Raw genomic sequence first — 25,761 nt, 5'->3', positions numbered from 1 at the left:
ACGTTTGGGCAAGAACTGGCTTTAATCGCCAACTGGATTTTTTATATATCCAAGCTAACGTATAGTACACGTGGCGAGCGTTGATTACGACTGGCTGATTATTTCGATGGAACTTGATAATTCATAATTACAAGAATAAGAGAGAAACCAATCCCAACATAATTTTGGGTGCGCTTAGTTTATTATTTGGGATAAGATTTTGAGAATAATATTGGGTACTTGGATAGGAGAGTATTATGAGGTAAAATTTAAAAATGTGTGAAAAAGCCCCTAACTTTGCTAATTTAATTAAACACCCTAATATATAAAATGACAAAAACACCTCCACCACCTGCAGTGCCAGATTCCAGCCACCACCACCAGAATCTGGCCAAAAAATTTCGTTACGACATAGACCGGTCGAATATGTGTCGTAATGCGTCGCTATGACCTTTTCTGAAAGGTCAGATCTACGGCTAAATATTGTCATCGACGGCCAGAAAACGTCAAAAGAACTCTATCTTTGGCTGTGACGGCCAAAGATATGGCTGTCGTTTTTGGTCAACGATGGCCATTTCTTTGGCCATCTAGCCTTTTCTGGCCAGATCCGTGGTGGATCTAGCTAGAAAAGGCCAGATCGGTGAACTTCTGGCCATTTCTGGTCGGCAGGTAGGCCGTTGTACAGATTTCGACAACCATCGACAGTCATTGTCAGAATCTGACAAGTATGGGTTGTGGGGGTGTTTTTGTTAATTTTTAAACTTTTTTAGGGGGTATTTAATGAAATTAATAACCTTATGGGGTCTAAAAGTAATTAAAAATAGGCTAATATTTATGGAATAATATTGTAACGCCCCACTTGAGGTACGTATTTGTTGTTTCCTCTTCGCTCTTATTTGAGTTGGTTTTTGGTAATATTGTTTGATTGAGTGTTGTGTTGAATGCTTGCCCTGAAATTGGTTGAAAATAGATGAAGTTTAGTGTTTCAGTCTTCGCCGGGGCGAAGCAGAATCTTCGCCGCGGCGAAGAGGTGTTGAAGCCACGGGGAAGCTGCTGGACAGTTTCGCCGCGGCGACAGGCCGATTAAATTGTTTGTTAAGTTTTAGATATTTTCTTCCCTAAGGGCAATTTGACCATTCTACCCCTAATTAGCAGGAAAAGTGAGGAGTAAATTGTAAGGAAATTTTAAGGAGAATACGTTAGTATGGGGGTGTGTTAGTAAGGAATCAAAGGATATGGATGAAATTTCCATAAAAGAGCAAGGGGCAAAATGGGAAGAATGAGTATTAAGAGATATTAAAAAAGGGTTTAGCCTTTGAAAGTTCTTCATTTCCCATTTCCACCGCCTCCTTCATTCTTCTAAACTCTCTCAAATTTCCTTCAATCTTTCAAGGATTTCCAAGAGCCTTTTTGAGAAACTTTTAGTAGGGTTTTAACCTAAAGCTTCCTAAGGTAAGGATTTGTGCTTTAGATGAGAGTTTTCTTATGTTTTGATTAGAATCTCATGTTGTGATTGTTGGTTAAGTTGTAGAGGAAAAGCAAGCTTCCAAAGGAAAGGAGAAGTGTTAAAGAAGCTAATTTCTCATAAGGTAAGTAAACTCAACCTAAGTTGAGATCTAAGAACTCTTTTGAGTAGATTGAAATACATATGTGTTTTCTTTTAATTGTTGAATGAGAGTAGTAATTATGTTTGAGTTATGAGTTATGAGAAGTGTGGTATTTGCTTGATGTTGGGTTGAGTTTGATAGAAGTTGGAGGAAGTTTTGAGCAAGCTTATGGAAGTGTTTTTATTGTGACAGGGAATTTAGATTGTTGTGAGGGAGTTTTCTCCCATTTGGTTGATTAAAGAAAACAGAAAAGTTAGAGTTAGAGTAGAGTTATTTATGCACATGAGTTGCTTGATGAAATGCTCAAGAGATTCATAAGTAAGGGTAGAAAGCCTTAATTGTTGCTACATGTCATAGTTACCTTTCATAAATGCATTAATGAGTATGAATCATTGATGTGCATTAATTATGCTTTACTTATGCATTAGAAAAGAGAGTAGAGAAAGAGTAGAGACTTGTGAGTTTAGACTACTCTAAGAGTAGAAAGAAAAAGAGAATGAGCACTATAGAGTAAAGCTAGAGTAGTGCTTAATAAGAGAGTAGTGCTTAATAAGAGAATAGAGTAGGTTGTGCGATGGGGAACCTGTGAGTACGGGTAGAGTATTCCCGCATGTACGCCGCATCAATAAAGCGGCCAGAGTATCAGAAAGAGAAGTGGTGTAGCCCGTAGTGTACATGCGGATGAGGGCTATACCCGAGTTTACCCGAGAGATTCTATGCACTCACATGGTCAAAGGTTCCGAATCCATGCATAACCAAGTCCGATCGGCAAGAAATAGTAGAAGTCACCGGGAGTGGGAGCGAGTCCCAGCCGTGCCTCCGGTCAGACGGGGCCGTGACTTACTAGAAAGAAAGTTAGTATAGAGGAGTTGTGAGAAAGAGTAATTAGATAGTGATTAAAGAAAGAGTTACGGAGATATTTGGGTTCAGGGGTTTACTTACTGAGCCTTGTTTGTGCTCATCCAGTTGTTCCCTATGTTTTTGCAGGTTCTAGATGAGGACACAGTCGGATGGACATCGGCACACGAAGAGAAATGGCTACACTGTCCACCCCTTTTTGATAGTTTTGCATATGTCACAAACCTTATATATATTTGTATAAAGAATGCATATGTCTAATGAAAGAAAAATTTTGGGCCCAACTTTTTATATTATGGTTACGTGTATTTTTACTATGCATGTTTTTATAAGAATGGAGTCGTTACAAATATGTTAAACATTATTTGGAGAATAGGATTGGGAATATGGGCATAAATAATAAGCCAAACATGCCCTTTATTATTTTGGTCTCAAATAGTATGGATTCCTAGTCACAGTACTGGATAATTACAAGTTCATTCCTTATGTTTGACCCAATTACGCCAGTGTAGTACAACTTTTAAGTAACATTTTAGTCCCTAATTGATAAAATTTCCAACTTTTGTCTTGTTGACAAGGGGTGTGCAAAAGAATCGGCTGGAACTGGAACCAGCGGGTACTCAAGGTTTCGATTCTAGTTCCTACCTAGAATCGGCTCTTACAAGGTAGGTTTCAATTCTAGAAATCAAGAACCGGTCGATTCTAGTTCTGGTTCTAGTTTCACCCCTGCAGCAACCAAAAATTGGATCCAAAACCAAAACCGAGATCTAAGTACCTGGGTAGGAACTAAGATTGAATTGTAATTTTTGTAAATTGTTATGGTGTATTTGTAATTTTTATAGGGTTTATTTGTCACTTTTTAAAAAGTAGGGGTAGTTAAAATAACCCAGGTACCCGGAATCAGAACCTAGGTTTTAGGTTCCGATGCCAAATCCAAAGAACAGATCAATTCTGGTTCCTTTGAATTTGGACGGGTACTCGGACCTGCCCACCCCTAGACTTGACATGGACCAAAATGTTACGAAGAGACTGTACTGGACCCAAGTTACTTAAGGCAAACCTTAGGATTTCTTTTAAAGAATATATGATGGCACTTATAAAGCCAAGAGTTCTTTCTTTTTTCTTTTCTTTTTTTTAATAGTTATTTAATTATATAAATGTAAAAGTGATATTTAACAATAAACTCTCTTAATGAGTTTTATTACAAATGAATATAAAGTAGAATGTCTTCTTTTTTTTCATGTTTTAAAACTTGATCATAAATAGCTTATTGAGAACATCCACATTTTTTGAACTACATAAACTCATGGTTTAAATTAGGGACGGCAATGGGAAATAGTTGGGACTTGGAGGTCTTTCTCATCCCCTACTCTTCTTTGGATTTTTTATTCTTATTTTGCGGATCACTTTTTAGGTTATGTTATGAGACTCGTCAACCTAAACTCTCATAATGTCCTTAAATGAGAGCTTTACACTAAATTTCAAAAGGTCTTTAACGAAAATTGCAGTCAGTGGCTTGAAAAAGATAAAGCAATGGTCCAGCTAGGGGTGAAAATCAAGTCGAGTAGCTCGCGAGCTACTCGAACTCGACTTGATGTTAGCTCGAACTCAACTTGAAATTAGTCGAGTCGAGTTCGAGTTCAAGTAGTTCAGGTAGTTAATCGAGTCGAGTTCGATCATAGCAGAACTCAACTCAATATGTTCGCGAGTATTTCTAAACTCGATGGTTAAGTTGATAGTTTTTAAAGTAATAGGGGTCATATGTAATTTAAAAGTTATAAAAATTGTAAATCCACTCATGTTAGATGAGCTCGAAATCGAGTTCGAACTCAAACTCGATTAAAATTCTACTAAAACTCGATTAAAACTCAATTATACGAACTCGATTTCCAACTTCAAGTAACAAATTCGAGTTCGAACTTGAATTCTTAAGCTCAATCAGGCTTGAACTCAAACTCAGTATTGTAGCGATCGAGTCGAGTTCGATTTACCAGATACTCGACTCAATTACACCCCTAGGTCTAGCCCTAATTTGGAAAAATAATATTAAGTTCAATGTTTATCTCTCATATGTTGTTCAGCAGGTATAAATAAGAAGAGTGCACACATCCTAAAGGTAACCCTAATTTTAGTAAGTCTATCAAGTAAATATCGTTTCATTTTTAGAGTGTAAACATTGCATTTACTCAAAATCTAATTAACCCAATAAACACCCTTGTTAAGGTTCTTTTGTTCATTTTGTAGGTACCATTACCAAACCTTCATTCTTAGGCCCTCCTTTTGTATTTGAACAAGATAGGAGAAGAGTATTTTCCATGTCCTTCCTCTTTTCTCACATAAAAATCTTACTAGGATATTTTTATTGAAAATCATCCTCAACATAGAATATTAATGTTGTAAATAAGAATCACCATTAATATATTGTAGAAAATATCAACTAGAGTAAACAACATATTCCCACCCGAGGTTTAATGAAATCCTAAGTTGGTACTCTTTGTTCCATTTATTCTAGGCTCCGTTTGGTTTACAATTTTGTGTTTTTGGGAAAAGTTTTTTGAAAAAAGTTAAAAAAAAAGTTGAATTGGGCGGGTATTACAATGTAGGATTTATAAATCAATAAAATACCCCCTATGTTTGTTTTTTTACAAAATATCCCCTATAATAAAACATTAAAAGTTAACAAAAACACCCCCAACCCACCCTCAAATACGGACAGCCGGCCACCACCGCCGGAGGGTGGCTAGAGTCGCAGTATCGGTGTATGACCGACTGGATCTTGCCGGTCATGCGCCGATAAGGCCTTTTCTGGCCAGGTCCATGGTGGATTTGGCCGGCAAAGGTCATATCCACGACTAGATCTGGCCATTGACGACTAGATCTGACTGTATTTGCTATTCAACGACGGCCAACAAACGGTCGTCGTTGATGGTCAACGACGAATGTTTGTTGGCCATCGTTACCGACTGGTTACGACCAAAGATCTGGCTGTCAACGGCCAGATCTTTGGCCTTAGATCTAGCCTTTTCCGGCCAGATCCACCGTGGATCTGGCTGAAAAAGGCTAGATCGGCGCACTACCGACCAGATTCAGCCGGTAGTGCGCCATCTTACTAGATTCCGGCCATTTTTCGGCAGTGGTGGCCAGAATCTGGTAAATGTGGATTGTTTGGGTGTTTTTGTAATTTTTTAAAAAATATTTAGGGGTATTTAATTAAATTAACAAATTTAAGGGGTTTAAAAAAAGTTGAATAATATTGTGAGTTTTTGGGTATTTTACTGTTTAACTTTTTTGAGAATACTAAAAGTAGTATTCCCAAAACCCAACCAAATGAAGCCCTAGATTCTCACCCTTAAAGTGACAAGAAATTGTTGGATATAACAGTTAAGGGGCAAATTGGTCATTTTACAGGAGGAGGCACACATTAGCAAATCGCTGCCCATAATAGTGCTCTAGCGCACGTTGGCTGACGTCGCCCCCGACATTTTTCGTCACTTTCCGGCAATTATTCCACCCAAAATTACTCTTGTCACCACCATTCAAACCTTCATCCTCCTCTCTATAAAACCTTACCCTTCACAACCCCTCATCATTCGTCGATCGCCAACCATGACAGCTGCTACATGCAACTGGTTTTTGTCGGTCTCAACCGGCGAACGACGACTAAACTATTGCTAAAGACATAGGGGTTTTGTAGAGTTGGAGATGCTGGTTGCAGTGATGATGTCCGATTGGATTTTTGTCGTCAAAATCGATCGGAATCCAACGAAGAATAGCAAAACCTTAAGCCTTATGGCACCGACAATTGAAGGAGCAAATGAGTCGAGAACCAAAGGGGTTTGGGATGATGGACGATGGGGAAGGTGATGGAGATGGAGATGACCAAAAGGTTCAACGCCGTTTAAAACAGCCCAAATCTGAAAAAAACTGAGAGGGTGCGTAGTCATTGAAGGTGTTATTGAAGTAATTTGAAAATAAGATGGTTAATTTATAATTTTAGTAATTTAGAAACTAAAACATAATTTATTAATTTATTTGTTAAAAACATTATAGTAATAACACTCTCTGTAACCTAAAAATTGTCAGCAGTGTTATTTTAAAGATATGATCTAGAATAAATAAAATCAGGAATATCAACTTGGGATTTCGTGGGTGGAAATATGTCTTTTACTCTATCAACTACTATAAAATTGCATCCAAATGTGCTATAACATCATCACTTCATTCTCATAAAACATGAAATAAAAGTTTATATTACTTTCAAGTTTTACAATTGAATATGATGATTAAACGCGCCTTATCTTTGTCATCAAAATATGTGGATCATACAGATTTGCCCAAGATTATGAACCTAATAACTCTAACAAAGCAGCTACCAACTATACAACAACAAACATTCTCTTCATTCCATCTATAAATATGTAGAAAAATGTAAATCACTCCAAAATCAACTCAAATACAGTACAAGGATATTATGAGCAGAATAGGAGAGGGAACATATCCACTCAATATTTATATAGAATGAACATGGTTTTTTACTACATTCTAATGTTGTCAGTCTTTATTTGAGTAATATGACCATAGTACTACATTTGAACAGAATCATCAATGACTGGCCTTGAAATAATCATTACTATATATTTACTTCAGTAGGAGGATTAAGAATTTGCATGAACAAACTTAAGGGATATACTATTGACGCAATGGCGTTCATCTGTAGGTGTTGGAAACCCTTCACCTTTGAATACATGGCCCAAGTGCCCACCACATGCAGCGCATGTAATTTCAACCCTCATACCATCAGGATCGGGCTGATATAACGTAAAAATTTTGTTAAAATTTTATTTGAAATGGAATTATTACAGAAAAAAGGGGAGTAACAGGAAGTGGTAAAGGAAGTGGAAGCTCACAGTGCGATTTATGGCTCCAGGGAGACCCTCATAGAAAGCTGGCCAGCCACAACCAGAATTGAATTTGGTTGTGGACCTGTAAAGAGGAGTACCACATCCAGCACAACTGTAGACACCCTCTTCAAAATGCTTGTCATATTCGCCCGTGCCCGGGTACCTATAAAACACACAAACAATGAAAATAATTTATCTACATGTAATAAACGGAATTAGCATGAAACATCTAATCTTTGTAATAAGAATCAAGGGCCTTGAAGATATGATGATAAATGAATAAAATAGTATCCCTTTAATCCTCTATTTGATCAAGTTCAAGAACAAAAAGCTGGTATTTTCACTCACCAATTCAGACCACTTATCAAGAAAACTAAAACTTCTTATCCCATCCTTCATTAGATGACGTTTTGTTGCTGTCTCTATTTTCAGAAGATTATAAGAGGAATAATCAATTCATAAGAAATCGAACAGGACAGTTCATATATGATTATATATAATTATTTTAATCCATCTGTTACCAAAAACTTCTTTTGAATGCCCCAATTTTTTTGTTTGTACCCTTTGAAATTTCTAAACATGTATATAAATATCATTCCAACATTTTCGCAACCTTTCAAACACACATTTTGTTATAAAATCTTATACTTCATACTCATAAAAGGTCACCATCAATAGCATTTAAAATTATAAAATCTAAACACACATTTTACTATTAAGTAATATTTGACAAGTTAAATTTGCATAAGTGAGGTGGGGAATCATCTTCATCGGATTACTTACCCTCCTTTGAAACATGAAATTTACTAAGTCCCTATACTATTTTATTTTTTTATTTTTTATTTTTTTTGGGTAAACCGGTAATTCTAATGTAGAGAAATTGTACAAATATTTGCCATAAAGGTAATATAACTAAATTTTCATTTTTTTAAAACATTGAAAACTATGAAATCTTCAATTGATCTTCCAGAACTTTCAATTAACAAATTGAGTGTTTGGACAAAGAGAAAATGAGAATTGCTAGAGAAAATCAAGAAGAATCTAACTGTATATTAATCAACCTGGAAATGAAGTACATTGCACTACATATGTCCTCCTTTTATAGTGGACACAACTTTAGAGAAGAATTATAAAAAATTAGGTACAATATACTAAACTCACTATACACATTTTACAAATATCTTGCCAGCTCATCCTTCCTAGTTAAGTCAGCTTCTTTGGTTTAATTTAGTTGGATTTACTTAAGATTAGGTATATCCTTATTTAGTTAACCCCACTAAAATTCTAATTGGACCAGGCCCACTTCATAGCTTGATCTTCATTTCCCAACCCTTTTCCCACAATAACTCCTATACTCCTAGTCCTTGTCTTTAAGCAGGGAAAGTATAAAAAGTAAACAAAAGGAGATAAAATTACAAACAAAGGTGCCTTTATAAATTTTGGCAAGATCTCAAAACTTATTAAGTGATATCTCCTATATCCCTATATTAATGCCTAATAATATGCCCCTTCTTTTTTGGTTCTTTCACTTATAAACATTCTTTTTCTAGCCTTTGACTTCTTTTCAAAAATAAACTGTGTTTTGTCTCAATGTGTTGCGGAATTATAGGCTTCTTTCTGAACATTTAGAGTGAAATAAAAACCTTCAACTTGACTTGAGATTTCGTGGAAAACAACATCTACAATAGTTGTCTTGACCATACCATCCATACCCAAATTCCAATCACACCTCCTTCATTAAACCCATTAGATAAGAAAGATGTAATTTTCAAGATCTTCATTGCTACTCCAACCAAGTCCGTGTTGTCACTAGAGGTGACAATACCTGGAACAATTTTGCCAACCATCTCAATGCAACTTTGTGCCAGAGAACGATTAAAAATTTCATCGATAATGAACTTATGGAGCCTCAAAGAATGTATAAAGATCCTCGAATGCAAGAAAACGTACGGTCATATCGTGATTCCAAAGCATGCGTGGTAGGAATTTGGGGTATGGGTGGTATAGGCAAGACAACTATTGCCGTTACAGTCTTCCACAAAATTTGAACTCAATTTGAAGGTTCTTAATTCATTCAAATGTTAGGAAAGAATGCAGAAGGAATTTGGGTTAAGTTGAAGTTCATACATATGAATGAAAACTGAATAACTAAATAGCCTGCTGCAAAGAGAAATAAATGACGTTAAAATATTTGACTAAAAAAAAATCGCTAGAAACAACATTTACACCCTTGGCTAAGGACAAACTATGATTCTATTAAGATCAAAGCCATAGCAAGCGGCAACCAAAATTGCAAGATCCTCAATAAGAGGGGGAGTAATGAGATTTCTTTTGCATCTATTTCCTCTCATGATTAGGGTTTTCATTCTCACAAACAAATTTTTCTTTTTAAATGAAATTGTATAGAATGAAAAACAATGTTTGGTAATGATGAAAAGCAGTGTAAGTAGCAAAAAGGATTTTTTTTTTTTTAAAAGAAATAGCACCTGAAGTGCAAGCAAAGGCAATAAAAATGCTTAGAGAAGATAAACTTCGAGTTTCAAGCAAGCTACTTAAGTACAGTAGGCAACAGACTTCAAGAAGACTTCTACTCCTTTTCAAAGAAAAATTGAATTTAAAAAAAAGGCTTAGAATTCCGCAACTTATCATGACAATAAAGTTTAATTAAAAAAAAAAAAAATCAACTCCCAAGGGTACAAAAGAATGTTTACCAAGGAAAGAGTTGAAATTAAGGAAGAGGCTAACATTTTGCATTAATATTTTAGATATCACAACTTGTTAAATTTATGAGATCTTACCAAAATTTATGAGGGGTGTCTTTGTTTGTTTGTTTTTTTTTTTTCCTAAAGACAAGACTGGGAGTATGGGAGTTAATGTAGGAGATTGGGTTGTGGATTGGGCTTGATTCAATTAAGATTTCATTGGGGTTAATGAAGAAAAAATTCGTTTAATCTTAAGTAAGCCCAACTAAATAAAGCCTAAGAGAAAAATTTCAAGGAGAAACTAAATTGGTAAGAAAGGATAAACTGACAAGAGAAGTGTAAAAAGAGTGACAGTGGAATTAATAAATTGTAACTAACTTTTTAAAATTTTCTCTCCAAGGCTATAAGATCCTTAATAACTTAATAACGACTTGAGTGTTTGGACAGAGTCATAAAGGGAAAATTTTAAAACTTAGTTACAATTCAATAATTCTACTATCACACATTTTGTACGTTCACAGTTCACATTTCCTTGCCAAGTTAGCTTCTTCTTGAAATTCTTCTTTTGGGCTTCATTTATTAGGTTTTACTTGATCTTTGCTTAGCTCTAGTATAATCATAATTGGACTAGGCCCCATTCACATCCAGTCTTCATTTCTCAATCTTGGTCCTAGAAATAATATTATCTAATCTATTTCCATACATAATTCAATCGCATTCAACAGCAAACATGTATTACTATGTATAATCTAATCCCGTATACCATACAGAACCTAGGAGACAGATTATAGTTCTATCGAGTTTCCAATTCCATGAGTAATCCCTATAAACCAAATGGCTCCTAAACGTAGGTTTATTTCTCATACTCCAGAAAATTTAGGAACCTCGATAAGACTAGATCTCTTTTTCATTTACTTGTGTCGAATATTATGAAATCATGGTTTAACTTAGGCTTTCTTTGCCAAACCAGAATTCCCATTTTAGTAAGGCCTAAAATCAAGGAAAAGCTTTTTGAGGTGATTCTTGTAATGAACCTTCATTTTCAACCCCTCTCCAGTTTTCCGTCATATGTTACACAAAATAAAGCTTATAACTTCAAGTATACTCACAGAAACTGTATAAAGAGTATAAGACTCAAAAGTGTGATTTCTCTAAGGGCTATGCTTTCAGAGGTCAGGTTCCCAAGAGACATCAATATCATGAGATCGACATACCTCATCTTCATAGCTCACACTGGCTTTATACAGAAGCAATAGCAACACAGCAACCCTTCATGCCAATTGATAAAGGGGCTGCTTAAATCGGTGACAAATATTTATGTAATCTTATTTACCCCACCCAATTTCCCTCATTTAAGCACACCCTTTTGCTTTCAACATTTTCTCTAGTTCAATTCTACATCTGATAACCCCATATCCAACTATCATGCTACGAAACCAAAAAGGAGGAACTCAACATTCTTCAGACATACACCGTTTCACATTAAAAAACTCTCGGCCATTTATAGTACAAGTAAGACTATATATCCATATCTATATTTATTAAAAAAAAAATTGTCTATAAATATAAAAAATTAAAAATTGTCTTGTTGGGGATATTAAGTAAATAAAACAACTGAAAACCAAATACTACAATTTTTTAAAACAATTGAAATTGTGTCATATAATTTTTCCCAATAGTTTGCTCATGAACCCCAAAAATCCGAAATTTTCTTTCTTTTTAAACATTATAAGCAATCTCTTAGCATGCATTTCCTCTTATGCATGAAAATTCACCACAAAGCATTCCAATAATTCGCAGTCTACCAAGTTTCAAGAAACCTAAAATATAGATGAATGCATAAATGATAAATTATAAAATAAATAAATAAATCATACTCAGTTCCCTTTTGCCTCAAAATCCGAAACTGTTCGGGCGAAAGTACCGCACGCCACTCCTCCTCTGATTTCTGGACAGATCCAGATGCGGCCATGGCCACAACAACCCCACCGCGAAAGCTGCGCTTGCTGTGGTGAAAAAGGAGAGAGCCGCTGAACCCAGACGAGGAAATAGAGCAAGCGGCGGGTTTAAGAGAACAAGAAGAGGTTAAGCGAGTGGTTGGTGGTGAGTGAATGAGAAGAAAAAAGTGAGTAATGGTGGGCTTGGTTGTGGTGGTGAAGAGAAAGGATTTCGTGGAAGAGATGGGCGAAGTTTTGAGAAGGTTCAAGTTGAAGCCCATTTCAGAGCGAGTTTGAGATATGGGATTAGGTTAGATCGGCTGTAGTGTTAGCTGTTGGTTACTTTATTCCACTTTCCAGCTGTCCAATGCAATGGTAAGGGTATTGCGTTGTCGGTAAGGTTACTGCATCAATAGTTACCGTTGGATTAAGTTCTATGGCAATACCACAATAATACGATACTGTTATTAAACTTTATCTTTAAATTTATATTTCATCAAATTCTTTAGAATCTTGGTGATGAAATAGTAAAAGGCATTGTTATTAGTATCCTACGATACGATTCGATACGGGTCACCAACGATACGTATTAGACAGTGTATCCTAAATATTTCGATACATTGATATGTATCATACGATACATGATTCAAAAAATCAGGTTTTCGATACAGGATACGATATACGATTTGACAGGCATGATACGAGGGAAGATGATTACCATTATCAATATATTTTAATTAAGAGTAATGCTAGTTTTACAAAGACACATACAAAGGGGGATACAAAGAGACATCATCTAGAAGAAAAAAAATAAAGAAAAAACAGAAAAAGAGAGAGAGAGAGAGATCATGAAAATCAAGGGAAAAAACAGAAAAAGAGAGAGAGATAAATCATGAAAATCAAGGGTGGAGATTGTCTTTGTAACCCTCTTTGTATGGGTCTTTGTAGAGATATCATTTTTCTTTAATTAAGCGTCGGTTTGGGAGTTTACTGAAGAAGAGTTTATTAGAGCGGACGATTATTATAAAAAAAAAAAAATTTGTTAATTATTTGACAAGAAAAATATATAACTTTAATATAAAGTTAAAATTTACAAAATAGAATAGATAATTTTTTGAAATTTCAATACTTTAAATATATTTAAGAAAAAGTTTATTTAAGCTTCTCATATAACTGTAAAATAAATTATTTAAAATCTGTACTTTTGAAATGCAGCCAAGTAACCTAACTTTAAAAAATTTCAAAATACTAAGAATTTACATAAGCTCTCTCAGATAGTAGGTAAGTCCAACCAAATAGACTTTAAATATTAGGCTTAATTTCTCTTTAGGGTGTGTTTGGTTCAAGAAATCTTGTATTATTGAGAATTTTATATTAATGGAAATAAATATAGATTACCTTAAAGATTACTGTGAATGTTTAGGGAAATGTGTTTTGTTAGTTTAAAATAAATTGATAGGTATGTTATATTGATATGTTTGGTTGTGAGGAATATATTAGTGAGTATGTTATATAGATTACCAAATTGTCTTTCTTTTTAAATATTAATATAATATAATATTATTATTATTACTTGAATCATTTCTTTTAACCACCTACATGTGAGATTTTGCTAAAACACCCTAGCTGCATAAAAGTTTAATTTCTAACAAAATCAACCCCACCCACCCTAAGCCCCTGTCGGCTACGAGCCACCGCCACAAGTAGTCGTCGTATCGGTGCACGATCGACTAGATCCGACCGATCATGTGTCGTTCTGGACATGGCAGCGACCACCGATGATGGTTGCTGGCAAGCAGTGGTGGTCTTGGGTGGCTTACAATTTGTTTTAAATACAAAGACATTATTGTCCAAAAACTTAATTAATTATGAGGAAAATTTTAATGGTTGGTTCATGTAAATTAATTTCAAAATAAGGGCATTATTGTTCAAAAGTTTTATTAATAAGGAGTAAACTTGTAACAAAATTTGCATTACTAACTAATCTTAAAATACCTAAAAAAATTGAAGTAATCAAATTACCAACAGTAATTACTATTGGTTTTAGAAGATTATTGAAATCTTATATTACTTGACAACCAAACGTGATAATTAAGTAATATAAGATGACATTACCTCAGCAACGAGGATTACCCTCACCTAAATACATCCTTAGGCTTTTAGTTTTTGCATTATAATAACCTGTCATTTTTTATATTTTATTTATGGTTACTTTTTAATTTTTAAAGATGTCAAATAAAAATATTTAATAGTGATATGAAAACCTTAAGAGAAAGTTAGGGTGTGTTTGTTTATGAATTTCGTGTTTGTCTGAAAAACAGTATATGAAAACGTGTTCGGCATGTTTGTTTGAAAACATAAAGAAATAAATGAAAATATAAAATTTATTACTCACACAATCGACAAAACTCATTCAAATGATCATTTATTTTATTCGTCCGAGATAGTTTCTTTCAAATATACCAATTTTTTTTTTATTTCCATTTGTTTTACGATTAAAATATTGATTTAGAATTGAAATTTTTGTTATATGAAAGAGAAGAGAAACATTTTACTAAATTTTCTCTCTTATAACTCATAAGCTTCTAATTTATGTGTTTTACGAAAATAAAAATAAAAATAAAAATTCATATGGCCACGTTTTTATTTTTTAATACTCCAGCAGTTAGTGAAAACCACTTTAATACTCGAGTTACTAGAGTCTAATCAGCTCTAGCGAAAGAGTCCAGTTGAATCTAGCAACGAGTAAACAAATTTTTAAATCTTTTTAATTTCTTATTTTTAGAAATTAAAATAACTCTTATATACATTATATTTTATTTCTAAAACTTGTTAATAGAATATAATTAATTAATTAATTTGTTAGTTTAAAGAAATTTTGGAGTCACGTTAGCATTACTGCATTAGGGTTGCTAGGGTGAAGGGCATGAAAAGCTGTAAAGGGGTAAAAATGGAACAAAAGTAGATCAAATGTCTTGTCTACTAAACCAATTTTTTTAAAAAAAAAAAAGAAGTCATATTTAACTTGTCAAAAGCAAAATGTTCTTTTAAACATGACAAAAAATACACTTATCTCGTGTACAACATTTATTAGTAAAATAAAATATGTTTAAATTTGACAGAACGACTTACACCCACCCAAAGTTTGTTGTAAAGACAATTTGATATCCAAAAGATTTAGAAATGACAAAGAGCCACTTTCCATCTAAATCTGTTAGTAAATTCTGTCTACAGTAATTAAAAAGACTAAAACGCCCTTATTATTTTCTTCTTTCTCCTTCTCTTTGCCTCTTCCCTTTTCTTCTCCACCACTTTATACACATCTCCTTCTCCAATCTTCCTCGAGCTTCAACCATTGCCCTTTGACATGCTTTTGCAATTGCTTTCTCAACAGCAACTCTTTCTGCCCTTTCTCGAGCTTCAATAAAGACCCGTTCATGAGCTTTGCGGACTGCTCTTTGAGCAGCTATTCTCTCCTTCTCCTTTTCCATTTCCTTCTCTTTTATTTGATTTACTTCTCTATTTCCCCTTCTTTTTGAATAGAACCTTCGACTTCTGTGGTTTTAGAATAGGTCTCTTTATTTCTTTCTATGTTTTGGCTTGTCTTGATTTCATTATATATCTTTGCCGTTTCCTCTTCTGCTTGAAAGATACTAGGTTGCCTAGTCTCCTCCATATTTCTTCCCATTGTCAACCTCACTGGAAAATTCAAAGTTACCCTTGTCTTCTTGCTGTTTAATTGCAGCATCAAGTTCCTCAACATCCTCAAAGATTTTTTCTGATTCACAAGCCAATTCTTCAACATGCTTTCCACCATTACAGACAGTCTCGAATGCCTCTCCATGTAGATCATTTTGCTTTTGTGATACAGCCATATCAATGTTTCCTAAATTTACCCTATTGTAATTGGAAGCAATAGCCTCAGTTGTATGGTTGACTTACTTTTTAGTCTCTTTGTGCTCAAGGACCACTTGAGCCAAACTAGGTATTTCAACTTCAAAAACCTCTTTTGTCTCCAATTCATTCGCCACTTCAGTTGAATTTAATTTTGTTTCCATCTCTTTGCACTCAGAAGAAGCTTGAGTTACTTCTATTATCTCCCCATTCTCTCCATGTGTGGGTATCTCCAAATATACATCGTTTTATTCATGACAAGATGGTCCCATGGTATCACTTAGAATCCCAATTTTTTCTTCCTTAAAATACATTAATAACTACCTCAAGATTGTTCTTATAGTGCTCAAGAGCCTCTTGAGTTGCTTTGATCTTCTCATCTTCTGCTTTCTGATCAATCCCGGCTCGCATTTGTCTAGATCCTGTGCATTCACAACCCTCTTTTTGTCTCCTCTCAATGCCTCTTTTAGTTTCTTCACGTTTTCTTCAGCCTCTTTAACCTTTTGTTTCACTACCCTCATCTGATTTCTTCTCACATTATTTGCTATCATGAAGATCATCTAAAATCTTGGAGAAGGAGATAAAGTGGCGGAGAAGAAAAGGGAAGGAGAAAGAAGAAAATAATAAGGGTGTTTTAGTCTTTTCCATTATGGTAGATGGAATTTAATAACAAATCTGGACGAAAAATGGTTGTTTGTGTCTTTACAGCAAACTTTGGATGGGTGTAAGTCGTTCTGCCTTTAAATTTAGAGTTAACTACATAGATCTCTCTTAGGGTTTCAACCTTTATAGGCACATAGATCTGTTAACGTTATCTAACTTACACCCATTCCAACATAAAAAATTGACAACTTGCCCACATAATTAGCCATTTACACCTCTAACTGTCAAATTTTGGTGTTAAATTAACATAGAGAAGGAAAAAAATAGACCTTTTTATGTCTAAATATTGAAGTATATATTCAAAATAATAAAAACAATGGGTCCATTTGTTTTGTTATTTTGGATAAGATTTTGGGAATAATATTGAGTAGTTGAATAGGGTGAGTATTACGAGGTAAAATTTTAAAATTCACAAAAAAACCCCTTAGGTTTGCTAATTTAACTAAACACCCCAATATATAAAAATTTTGTAAAATGACAAAAACACCCCCACCCACCCACAATGCCAAATTCCAGCCACCACCACCAGAATCTGGCCAAAAAATAGCGTTACGACGCAGACTGATCGGATATAGCCAGTCGTGCGTCCATATGGCATTTTCCGGCCAGATCCACCACCGATATGGCCGGAAAAGCCAGATCTGGCCTTCGACGGCCGCAAAAGGCCAGATTTGGCCGTCAGTGACGGCCAAAGATCTGGCCTTTTCCGGCCAGATCTAGTGTGGATCTGACCGGAAAAGGCTAGATCGACGAATTACCGGCCATTTTCGATCGTTTCTATGCCATTGTGACAGATTCCGACAACCATAAATAGTGGTTTCCAGAATCTAGCAACTATGGGTGGGTGGGGGTGTTTTTGTCAATTTTTAAACTTTTTTTCTAAGGGGTGTTTAATTAAATTAATAAAATTAAGGGGTTTAAAAGTGATTAAAAAATTGAATAGTATTTCTCAAATAATAAAACAAACAAGTATTTTGGAAAAGGAATTGGGAATATGGATAGGAATAACAAAACAAGCGGAGCCTTTTTGTTTTTTGTTTTAAATAAAATATATTTTTGAGATATAATATCATTTTTTAAAAAATAAATTATTTTAAAGGAGGTGTCAAACGATAAGAGATTGTTGGAACCATCATTCTTAGATTCCGAAAATCCTTTTTTTTAATAAAAATTTAATTATTGGATTTTCATTTTACAAAAAAGAAAAAAGAAACAACAATAAGTATATATGTTTTTTCAGTTTTTATATTTTTATTTTGTCAAATATTTTTATTTTTTATTTTCCATTATTAGTTAAAAAAGTATTAAAAATTACGTTTCAATTTTTAAAACTTTTTAGTTTAGAAATTAAATATTAAAAGAAATACAAGGATGTGTTTTTTTGAGTATTTAGAATAATACCTTTTGAAAAAGTTGAGTTGGGTTGTTTTTACGAGAATAAAATTTGAATTTGAATATGTGTTTAGTAAATTTTTGAAAAACATTTTCTGAAAATATTTAGATTATTTTTTAACCCCCTATAGTTGTTAATTTAGCTAAACATCCCCTATAATAAAAGTTTATAAATTAACAAAAGCACCCCTATCCACCCATTAAATGCTGGTAGCTAGCCGCCATCGCTAGATGGTGGCCGAAAGTCACCGGAATGACGCACGACCGACTGAATTTGGTCGTCAAGATCTGACATTTTCCAACCAGATCCACCATGGATCTGGTTGGAAAAAGCCAGATCAGCGCACAACTAGCCAAATCTAGCTGATTGTGCGCCATTCTGGCGACGACAACGGTGGTGGCTGCTGGCAGGTTATAGTGGCTTGGGTGGGTGGAGATGTTTTTGTTAATTTTAAAACTTTTATTAAGAAAAAACAATTGTTAATGTTTTGAGTCGAATAGAACGGAGTTAGATTTTGAAAATATTGAAACAAATGTATTTTTCATTTTTTTTGGATAGGATAGTAAGACAGGATATAGTTTGAATAATGCCCCAAACACAGGCTTTTGGGTGTGTTTGTTTTGGTATTCTGAATAGTATTTTTCATATTTTTAGAGTTGAGTGGGAATAACGAGATAGGATTTGAAAATTAACAAAAACACCCCCTAGGTTTGTTAAATAATTGAACACCCTTGTAATAAAAATATTAAAAATTACAAAAACACCTACCCACCCATTAAATTATGGCAGCTGGCCACCACCGCCCAAGGGTGGTTGGAGTAATTGTATCGGCGCACGACATGCTAGATCTGGCCAGTCGTGCACCGATATGACATTTTCCAGCCAGATCCATCGTGGATCTGGCCGAAAAAGGCTAGATCTGGTCGTTGTTAATGGATATGACCATTGTTGATGACCAGCTACGGCTAGAGAGATCTGGCTTTTTTCGACTAGATCCACGGTGGATCTAGCTGAAAAATGATAGATCGGTGCACTACCAACTAGATCTAGCCGGTAATGTGCCATTATACCAGATTCTGGTCACCCTATGGTAGTGGTGGTCAGAATTTGGCAAATGTCGGTAGGTGGGGGTGTTTTTGTCAAATTTTAAACTTTTTTCTGGAGGTGTTTATTTAAATTAATAAACTTAAGGGGTTTAAAAACAATTGAAGAAAATATAATAGTATTTTCAGAATAGAGAAACAGACTGGTATTTTGGAAATAGTATGAATAGGATAGCTAAAAATATTTAAACAAATAGACCCAAATTATTTTGAAATATTTAATTTAGAATTTAGTATTTTATAATGAAAGCTTATTTTGCCCTTTTCTCAGTTAATTTAACACCAAAAATTGATGGTAGGAGGCATAAGTGGCTACTTATAGAGGGAAGTTGTCAATGTTTTATGTTAGAGGGGGGTGTAATTGAAATAACTCTAATGGAGCTGAAAATGAGTAATATTATACAAATAACTAATTCTCACAAATTTTCTCTCACAATCTGGTCAGTTCACAATGAGTTTNATAATGAAAGCTTATTTTGCCCTTTTCTCAGTTAATTTGACACCAAAAATTGATGGTAGGAGGCATAAGTGGCTACTTATAGAGGGAAGTTGTCAATGTTTTATGTTAGAGGGGGGTGTAATTGAAATAACTCTAATGGAGCTGAAAATGAGTAATATTATACAAATAACTAATTCTCACAAATTTTCTCTCACAATCTGGTCAGTTCACAATGAGTTTTACATAAGTTTTGTATGAGTCTCACTAATTAATTGGTTAATTTATAATGAGTTTTATATAGGTTTTGTATGAGTTTCAGTAATTAATTATCACACTAAGGTTGTCAAAGAAAATTTACGAGAAAAAGGTTATTGGTATAGTATTATTGTAACGAAAATATTGAGGGCAATTGAGGGGAGGATGGAAGAATATAATATGGTACACGTGTGGTTATTTTGTTCCAATAATTTGTCTTCACCAACAGTACCACGGTTCACATCCTTCCACTCACTCCCTCAATTCCGATCGCCCAACGACGGTACGATCATCGCAATGGCTATTAGTTTTTCTTTTTCCTTACGTTTCAATTCTCCGTATTCTCTGCAATTCATTTGTTGTTATAGAAACTTTTATTTTCGTCTTGCGCCTTACGTATAATATAATATTCAATTTGTGCGTCTAGAAATTAAAATTGAATTTCGGTTTTTGTGGTTAATTTTGGTGCTGGAATCGGTTAATAATCAATTTGGCACTTGTTAGGAGGTAAGTTTTGTTAAAATTAGTGAAGAATATGTATTTTTGTAATTGATTTGAGTTGTTATCATCTCAATAATCATTGAAATTCTGAATACCGGGAAGTGTAGATCGTAGACTGAATCTTTATTCTTCATTTATATGTTACTGTTAAGTTGGTTGTAATTAATGAGTAAATTGATTGCCCTGGGTTTGGTTTTGAAGTCGTTTATCATATTTTGGCCAAGTTGTATGGTCTGTGCTTTATCTTCGGGTAGTTTCTGGTTTTTAATTTTTTTCTTTTTTTTTTGGAATGGCTGTGCAAATTCTTGTATTTGGCTGCTGCTGTTGGCTGGAAAATTATGTGTTCTAAAGTTTTGCTTGTTTCGGCTTTTCAGTACTTTCTATGGGTGATTTCAACTCTCTAAACTCTGTCTAATTAGAGGCATTTAGATATATTGTGATTTGCTTTAAGGATGTTAGCTAGTGATGTTGTAATAATAAGCCTATCTGGTTTCTTCTTCAGGAACTTTAACTCTCACTAATGTTTAATTAGGTTTATAAACTGTGGTGCTGGTTTACTATGGATTTTCAGTTGTATTTCTATGTTAAATTAGGAGATTTGGCTTTGATTTACTGCAGGGGATGTACTGCTTGTGAAACTTTTTCTTTTCTTTTTACATGTGAAATGGAGATTTGGGTAAATAAACTGAGGAGAAGAGGGGGGAGGTTTGGAGTTGGTCCAATAGGTTATCGCGAATGGCCAATTATGAGAAACTTGTTGACTAAATGTATTTATTTGGCGTTTTTCTCTGTTTACACTTCTGTGCCAATAGTGCTATCTTGCGGATGCACAATGCTTTGTACATTGAGCCTGTTGTGGTTATCCATTTAAGAGCTTGAATATTTTAAGAGAAACAGAATTTATATAACTGGTGAGACATTTGCTTTCTTTTTTTGATAAATTAGAATTTATTTGAAGGAGAACAGTTGGCAATACTAAGTATATTTGGCATAAATAAATTTTTAATTGTCTCTATATATCATGTGCCAACATGAGTGACATACTCACATACATGAACAGAAGCAAACATGTAACTGGATTTTACATTTGTGTTTGTGTAGCAGTTATAAGAAGAAAAGGAGGCTCCTCTTTTTTAAGGCCATTTTGTGAATAGGACTGTAACATAATTGTTAGATTATTTGGTTTAAACTTGATGCATGTCTTTAATGCATGGCCTATTCCTGGAACTTGATTATTTTGTTGAGAAAGACTTCTGGAAGGAAAATATGTGAGTCATCATCTTTGAGATTACTTTGGAGTTGATAAGTGAATACAAATAGCATACACAGTTGGGAAAAGGCCTTATCATTTTACCTTTACATGTCATGTTTTGTTCTCTGTATATTTTGTTACTGTAATACTGTAAATTTTATATCTCTTTTGAATCGTATTTGGAATTTTTTTTTTTTTTGCCTTGTTAATGCTCTGACTCATCATTTCTAGAGTTACTGTGTTTAGTTAACAAAAAGAGAATCCAAATATTGTGTTTATATGACACTGGTTTCTAGATTTACTGCATTTAGTTAACGATAAGAGAATCCAAATATTGTGTTTATATGACTCTGGTTTCTAGATTTATTGCGTTTAGTTAACAATAAGGGAATCCAAATATTGTGTTTATATGACTCTGTCACTCTGAAAATTAGATTTTGATTGTCAAGGTCTCAAAATTTTTTTAGCTTACAGCATCAATTCTTTTTCTAAGGCCAGATTTACTTACAGGTAATATGTTGTTACTGAGTATTGACGAATCTTTTTCCCAAAGAAAAGTAGTTATTTGTTAGATCTAAAGTATATTTTTTAGAACACCGTATGTGTTTGATGTATACTGATCATTTATGATGCCTCTAGGGAGAACCCTGTTTTAGGCTGGTACTACTCAATAAAACTGTATTTTTGTTTCAGAACATGGTATTTGGCTATTTGCTGATATTTTGAAGTGTTTCAGCACCGTATTTAATATTAAAGAGGTACAGACTACAGATTTTTAGTGTAATGGTTTATTACATTTACCTGGATTTTTGTATTGCTATTTTTCATTTTTGGTGTTGATTATCCTTAAAAAGGTTTTGCAAATTAAAATAAATTTATAAAGATTCTTGATGAAGAACTAGAACCATCATAGTCTCCATTGCTCTTTAACTTGCAGATCTAGGTCAGAGAAAGATTTCCAATATATTTCTGAACGTCTAATTTCTGATTGATGCTTAAGTCAAAAGTTTTGGTCACTTCATATTGACTGCTTTCTCTTTATTAGGGTTGTACAGAAGGGGACTCATTTGTGTCCTTCCATTACAGTTTTCCCTTGTTGTATTGAAGCTATGTTTCTTGGACATCTTAAATGACTGAAGTATCCATGATTGGACCTAGTGTCTGATTCTTGACATCCATGACTATAATGTATGTGAAGTATTTGTTGCCTGACTTTTTAGTAATGTGTTTGAAGCTCTGCCAGTTATCAGAGTTCTTAAATCCACATGAGCTTTAAAACTTTCCACCTGCTCACATATGAATTCATGGATATCATGCATCCTTAATCATCAGATAAATATATATTTTATTTATTTATTATAAAACAACTGTCATTACATTAGTTAAATGTCATTCTCTGGTTGTTAAAGTTGGCATATCCACCTGTGCTTCTTTAACCCTCTCACTTTTTTTTTTTTTTTTTTTTTATGAAACATATGTGTGCACAGGAAAGTTCTCTGTTTTGAGGAGAAAGCATTGGTTTTCATTGTTGTGGGATATTTTGATTTTTAGCTGCTGAGTTTTGAAGTCGTTGTTTATGGACTTTAGGTCTCTTCTATCTATTTCAGTATCTTTCATATTCATTAAGCTTAAAAGAACGCATGTGATCCCTATCAACATGTCTTTGCTGAGTCAAGCTGAAGAGTCTACCAATATTATATGAAGCTTGAGACAAGCTTGTCTTGGCTAAGCTAGAGGAGCCTAATTGTCACCAGAAAAATCTGGTTGGTTTTTCAGCTTACTTTTTAGGTTCCTTTTAATTAATGGACCTTAAATGTGCACAATTCTTGAACTGTGTACTTGGAATGAGCTTTCATGTCCTATGGTGCTTAATAATTATTGGTGTTCGCATTCTCAGTAAAAGATTAGCGTGTTTTTGTGTTTTCTTATGATCTCTCTGATCTCATGAAACTTCTGGTTTATCTTAAGGCATGGTTCATGTTTTGATGCCTTCATCTGTTTCTTGTAGGATATTGCCATTCCATATAAGAAATGGAGCTGAGTACTGTAAGAGATGCATTTGATCGTGTTGCTAAAAAGCAAAAACTGTCATCCTCCAAATCCCAAGAAGTAATTGATCAAGTTGGCCATGAAATTGAACAAGCGTTAACAAAGATCCAGTCAGTTGATGACTCCAGCTTACCTGTTGATCTGAAATCTACCCTGACACAGCTAAAACTCAAGTTCAATGCAATTGATCCCCAGCACCAGTTAGAAGGGTCACAGAAGGAATTAAGCGTAAACCTTAACAAGTACTTGAAACTCCTGGAAAAGTTATTTAATCCTGACATATCCAAGGCGTATATAAATGTTGACTTTGATCACCACATAGTGAATCAGATAATTGCCAATCATTTTTACAGGAATGGTTTGTTTGATCTTGGAGATTGCCTAATAAATGAGGCTGGAGAACCAGAGGTATCTGCACTAAAATCTCATTTCTTGGAGATGTATAAGCTACTTGAGGCTTTGAGGATTAAGAACATTGAGCCTGCTCTGAACTGGGTTGCTGCCAACCGTGAAAAACTCAAACAAAATGCTTCAAATCTGGAGCTGAAACTTCACCGGCTTCAATTTTTTGAGATTTTGCAAAAAAGAGGACGGGCTGGTGCACTTAAATACGCCAGAACTTACCTTGCCCCTTTTGCTTTGTTTCACCTAGATGAAGTCCAAAAGCTTATGGGTTCTCTCTTGTGGGCCAGAAGACTTGAAAAATCCCCTTATGCCGAGTTGCTGAATTCTGCTCATTGGGACAAACTCACTGAGGAGCTCACCCAGCAGTTCTGCAGTCTGTTGGGACAACCCTACGAGAGTCCTTTAACTGTTGCCATAGCAGCTGGTCTCGAAGGATTGCCAACACTCTTGAAGCTGGCAAATGTAATGGCAGCAAAGAAGCATGACTGGCAGGCAATGAAGCAGTTGCCAGTGCCAGTGGAACTGGGAAAGGAATTTCAGTTCCACTCAATATTTGTTTGTCCTGTAAGTAGAGAACAAGGTAGTGAAGAGAATCCACCGATGCTGCTGCCATGTCTGCATGTGCTTTGCAAGCAATCAATCATGAAGATGTCAAAAACTAGCTCGCGCATACTCAAGTGCCCTTATTGCCCGTCTGAGGCTTCAGTGGCACAGTGCAGGCAGCTTTATTTTTGAACCTCGTGATATTTCCTTCACTTTATGAACTGAATTTTGGTGGTGGCGATAAGATATATATATATATATATATATATATTGCATTAAATTTACTTGTATATAAAAATTCTTTATACATTGATGTTTGGTTTAGGGCTGAATCACTTAGATCAAAATCTAGTCAACTTGGTTATCCCTGGTAGAAAATGTTGCAGAAGATCTAGTGAATTGGTGATCTCATTGTGTTCACACTGTAGTGATGAGATGATGCATATAAATTTCCAGTTGAAATGTGCTGGAAAATGTCTCATTCTGTAGTTGAATTGACTAAGCAAAGCACCTAGATTTGCACATTACAATATTTTAGCATTTACAGTGAGGTGAACTTCACATGAAAAGTCATTCAGCAATATTTTAGCATTTTTTCAACAATATTTGATTTTTGTTGAATAAAAATAAAATGAACCGTTACCCATGTAAATATATAATACATATCTTCATATATCCAATACTAGTAATATATATATAAATTGTACATTAATACTACTGAAACTATTGGATATTAATAACATTTTATTTTGATTTTGATTGTACATATCTAAACGAAACATACCCAGAAAGAAAAGAGAAAAATTTCTCACAAATCAAACGACGAAGATAAGTTGAATGGCGATGGAGACGAAGAGGCGGCATCACGGCGAATAGAAGTTGAATGGAGAACGGTGAAGTCGATGGAGACAAAGAGACGATAGGCAATTCGAGTGGTCGGTTGGTCGTGGAGGAGGTTTAGCTGTTTAGGGAATTAAGGTTGATCTGGGGAAAAATCAACTTATATATAGTAAGGGTAAATCAGTAATTAGCTTATTTTGCGAGGGGACATTTGTCCCTGTCTTGTCTCCTCCTATTGCGAGGAATCCTTACCCTGTACGGGGTCCCTGAAATTCCAAGGACCATTGCCATCTGTAGGTTATAAGCATGAGTGAAGACGCTAAAATATTTTTTTTTTATCTTAAAAGAAAAAAATAGGTTAGGAATGTCTAGTGTTGGGGGGGGGGTATCCACCTTTTTTTTAAGAACCAGAACTGGTTGGTTCCTTTGATTTGAAATCA

The 25,761-nt window shown here is 34.5% G+C and overlaps 2 protein-coding genes across 3 annotated transcripts; one reads left to right on the top strand and one right to left on the bottom strand.

Moving 5' to 3' along the window:
• Positions 1–6,913: 6,913 nt before the first annotated feature.
• LOC116137329 (peptide methionine sulfoxide reductase B5-like) lies at positions 6,914–12,305 on the bottom strand. The gene is made up of 3 exons (XM_031423017.1): positions 11,925–12,305; positions 7,352–7,508; positions 6,914–7,252 (listed from the first exon to the last, which is right to left on the bottom strand). Exons 1-3 carry the CDS (start codon positions 12,263–12,265, stop codon positions 7,100–7,102), a joined length of 651 nt encoding a protein of 216 aa, XP_031278877.1. The 5' UTR covers positions 12,266–12,305; the 3' UTR covers positions 6,914–7,099.
• An 8,102-nt stretch (positions 12,306–20,407) lies between these two features.
• On the top strand, positions 20,408–25,063 carry LOC116137328 (protein RMD5 homolog). Of its 2 annotated transcripts, none has more exons than XM_031423016.1 (2): positions 20,408–21,143; positions 23,493–25,063. In XM_031423016.1, the coding sequence occupies exon 2, from the start codon at positions 23,516–23,518 to the stop codon at positions 24,671–24,673; it is 1,158 nt and encodes a 385-aa protein (XP_031278876.1). In that variant the 5' UTR covers positions 20,408–21,143; positions 23,493–23,515; the 3' UTR covers positions 24,674–25,063. The 2 variants fall into 2 exon arrangements, with proteins under 2 accessions (XP_031278876.1, XP_031278875.1); XM_031423015.1 differs by lacking the exon at positions 20,408–21,143 and adding an exon at positions 22,166–22,242.
• Positions 25,064–25,761: the final 698 nt, after the last annotated feature.

The sequence above is a fragment of the Pistacia vera genome, unplaced genomic scaffold, assembly GCF_008641045.1.
Source record: "Pistacia vera cultivar Batoury unplaced genomic scaffold, PisVer_v2 Contig323, whole genome shotgun sequence".
Taxonomy (NCBI): domain Eukaryota; kingdom Viridiplantae; phylum Streptophyta; class Magnoliopsida; order Sapindales; family Anacardiaceae; genus Pistacia; species Pistacia vera.
This window is presented reverse-complemented; position numbering and strand designations above follow the sequence as displayed.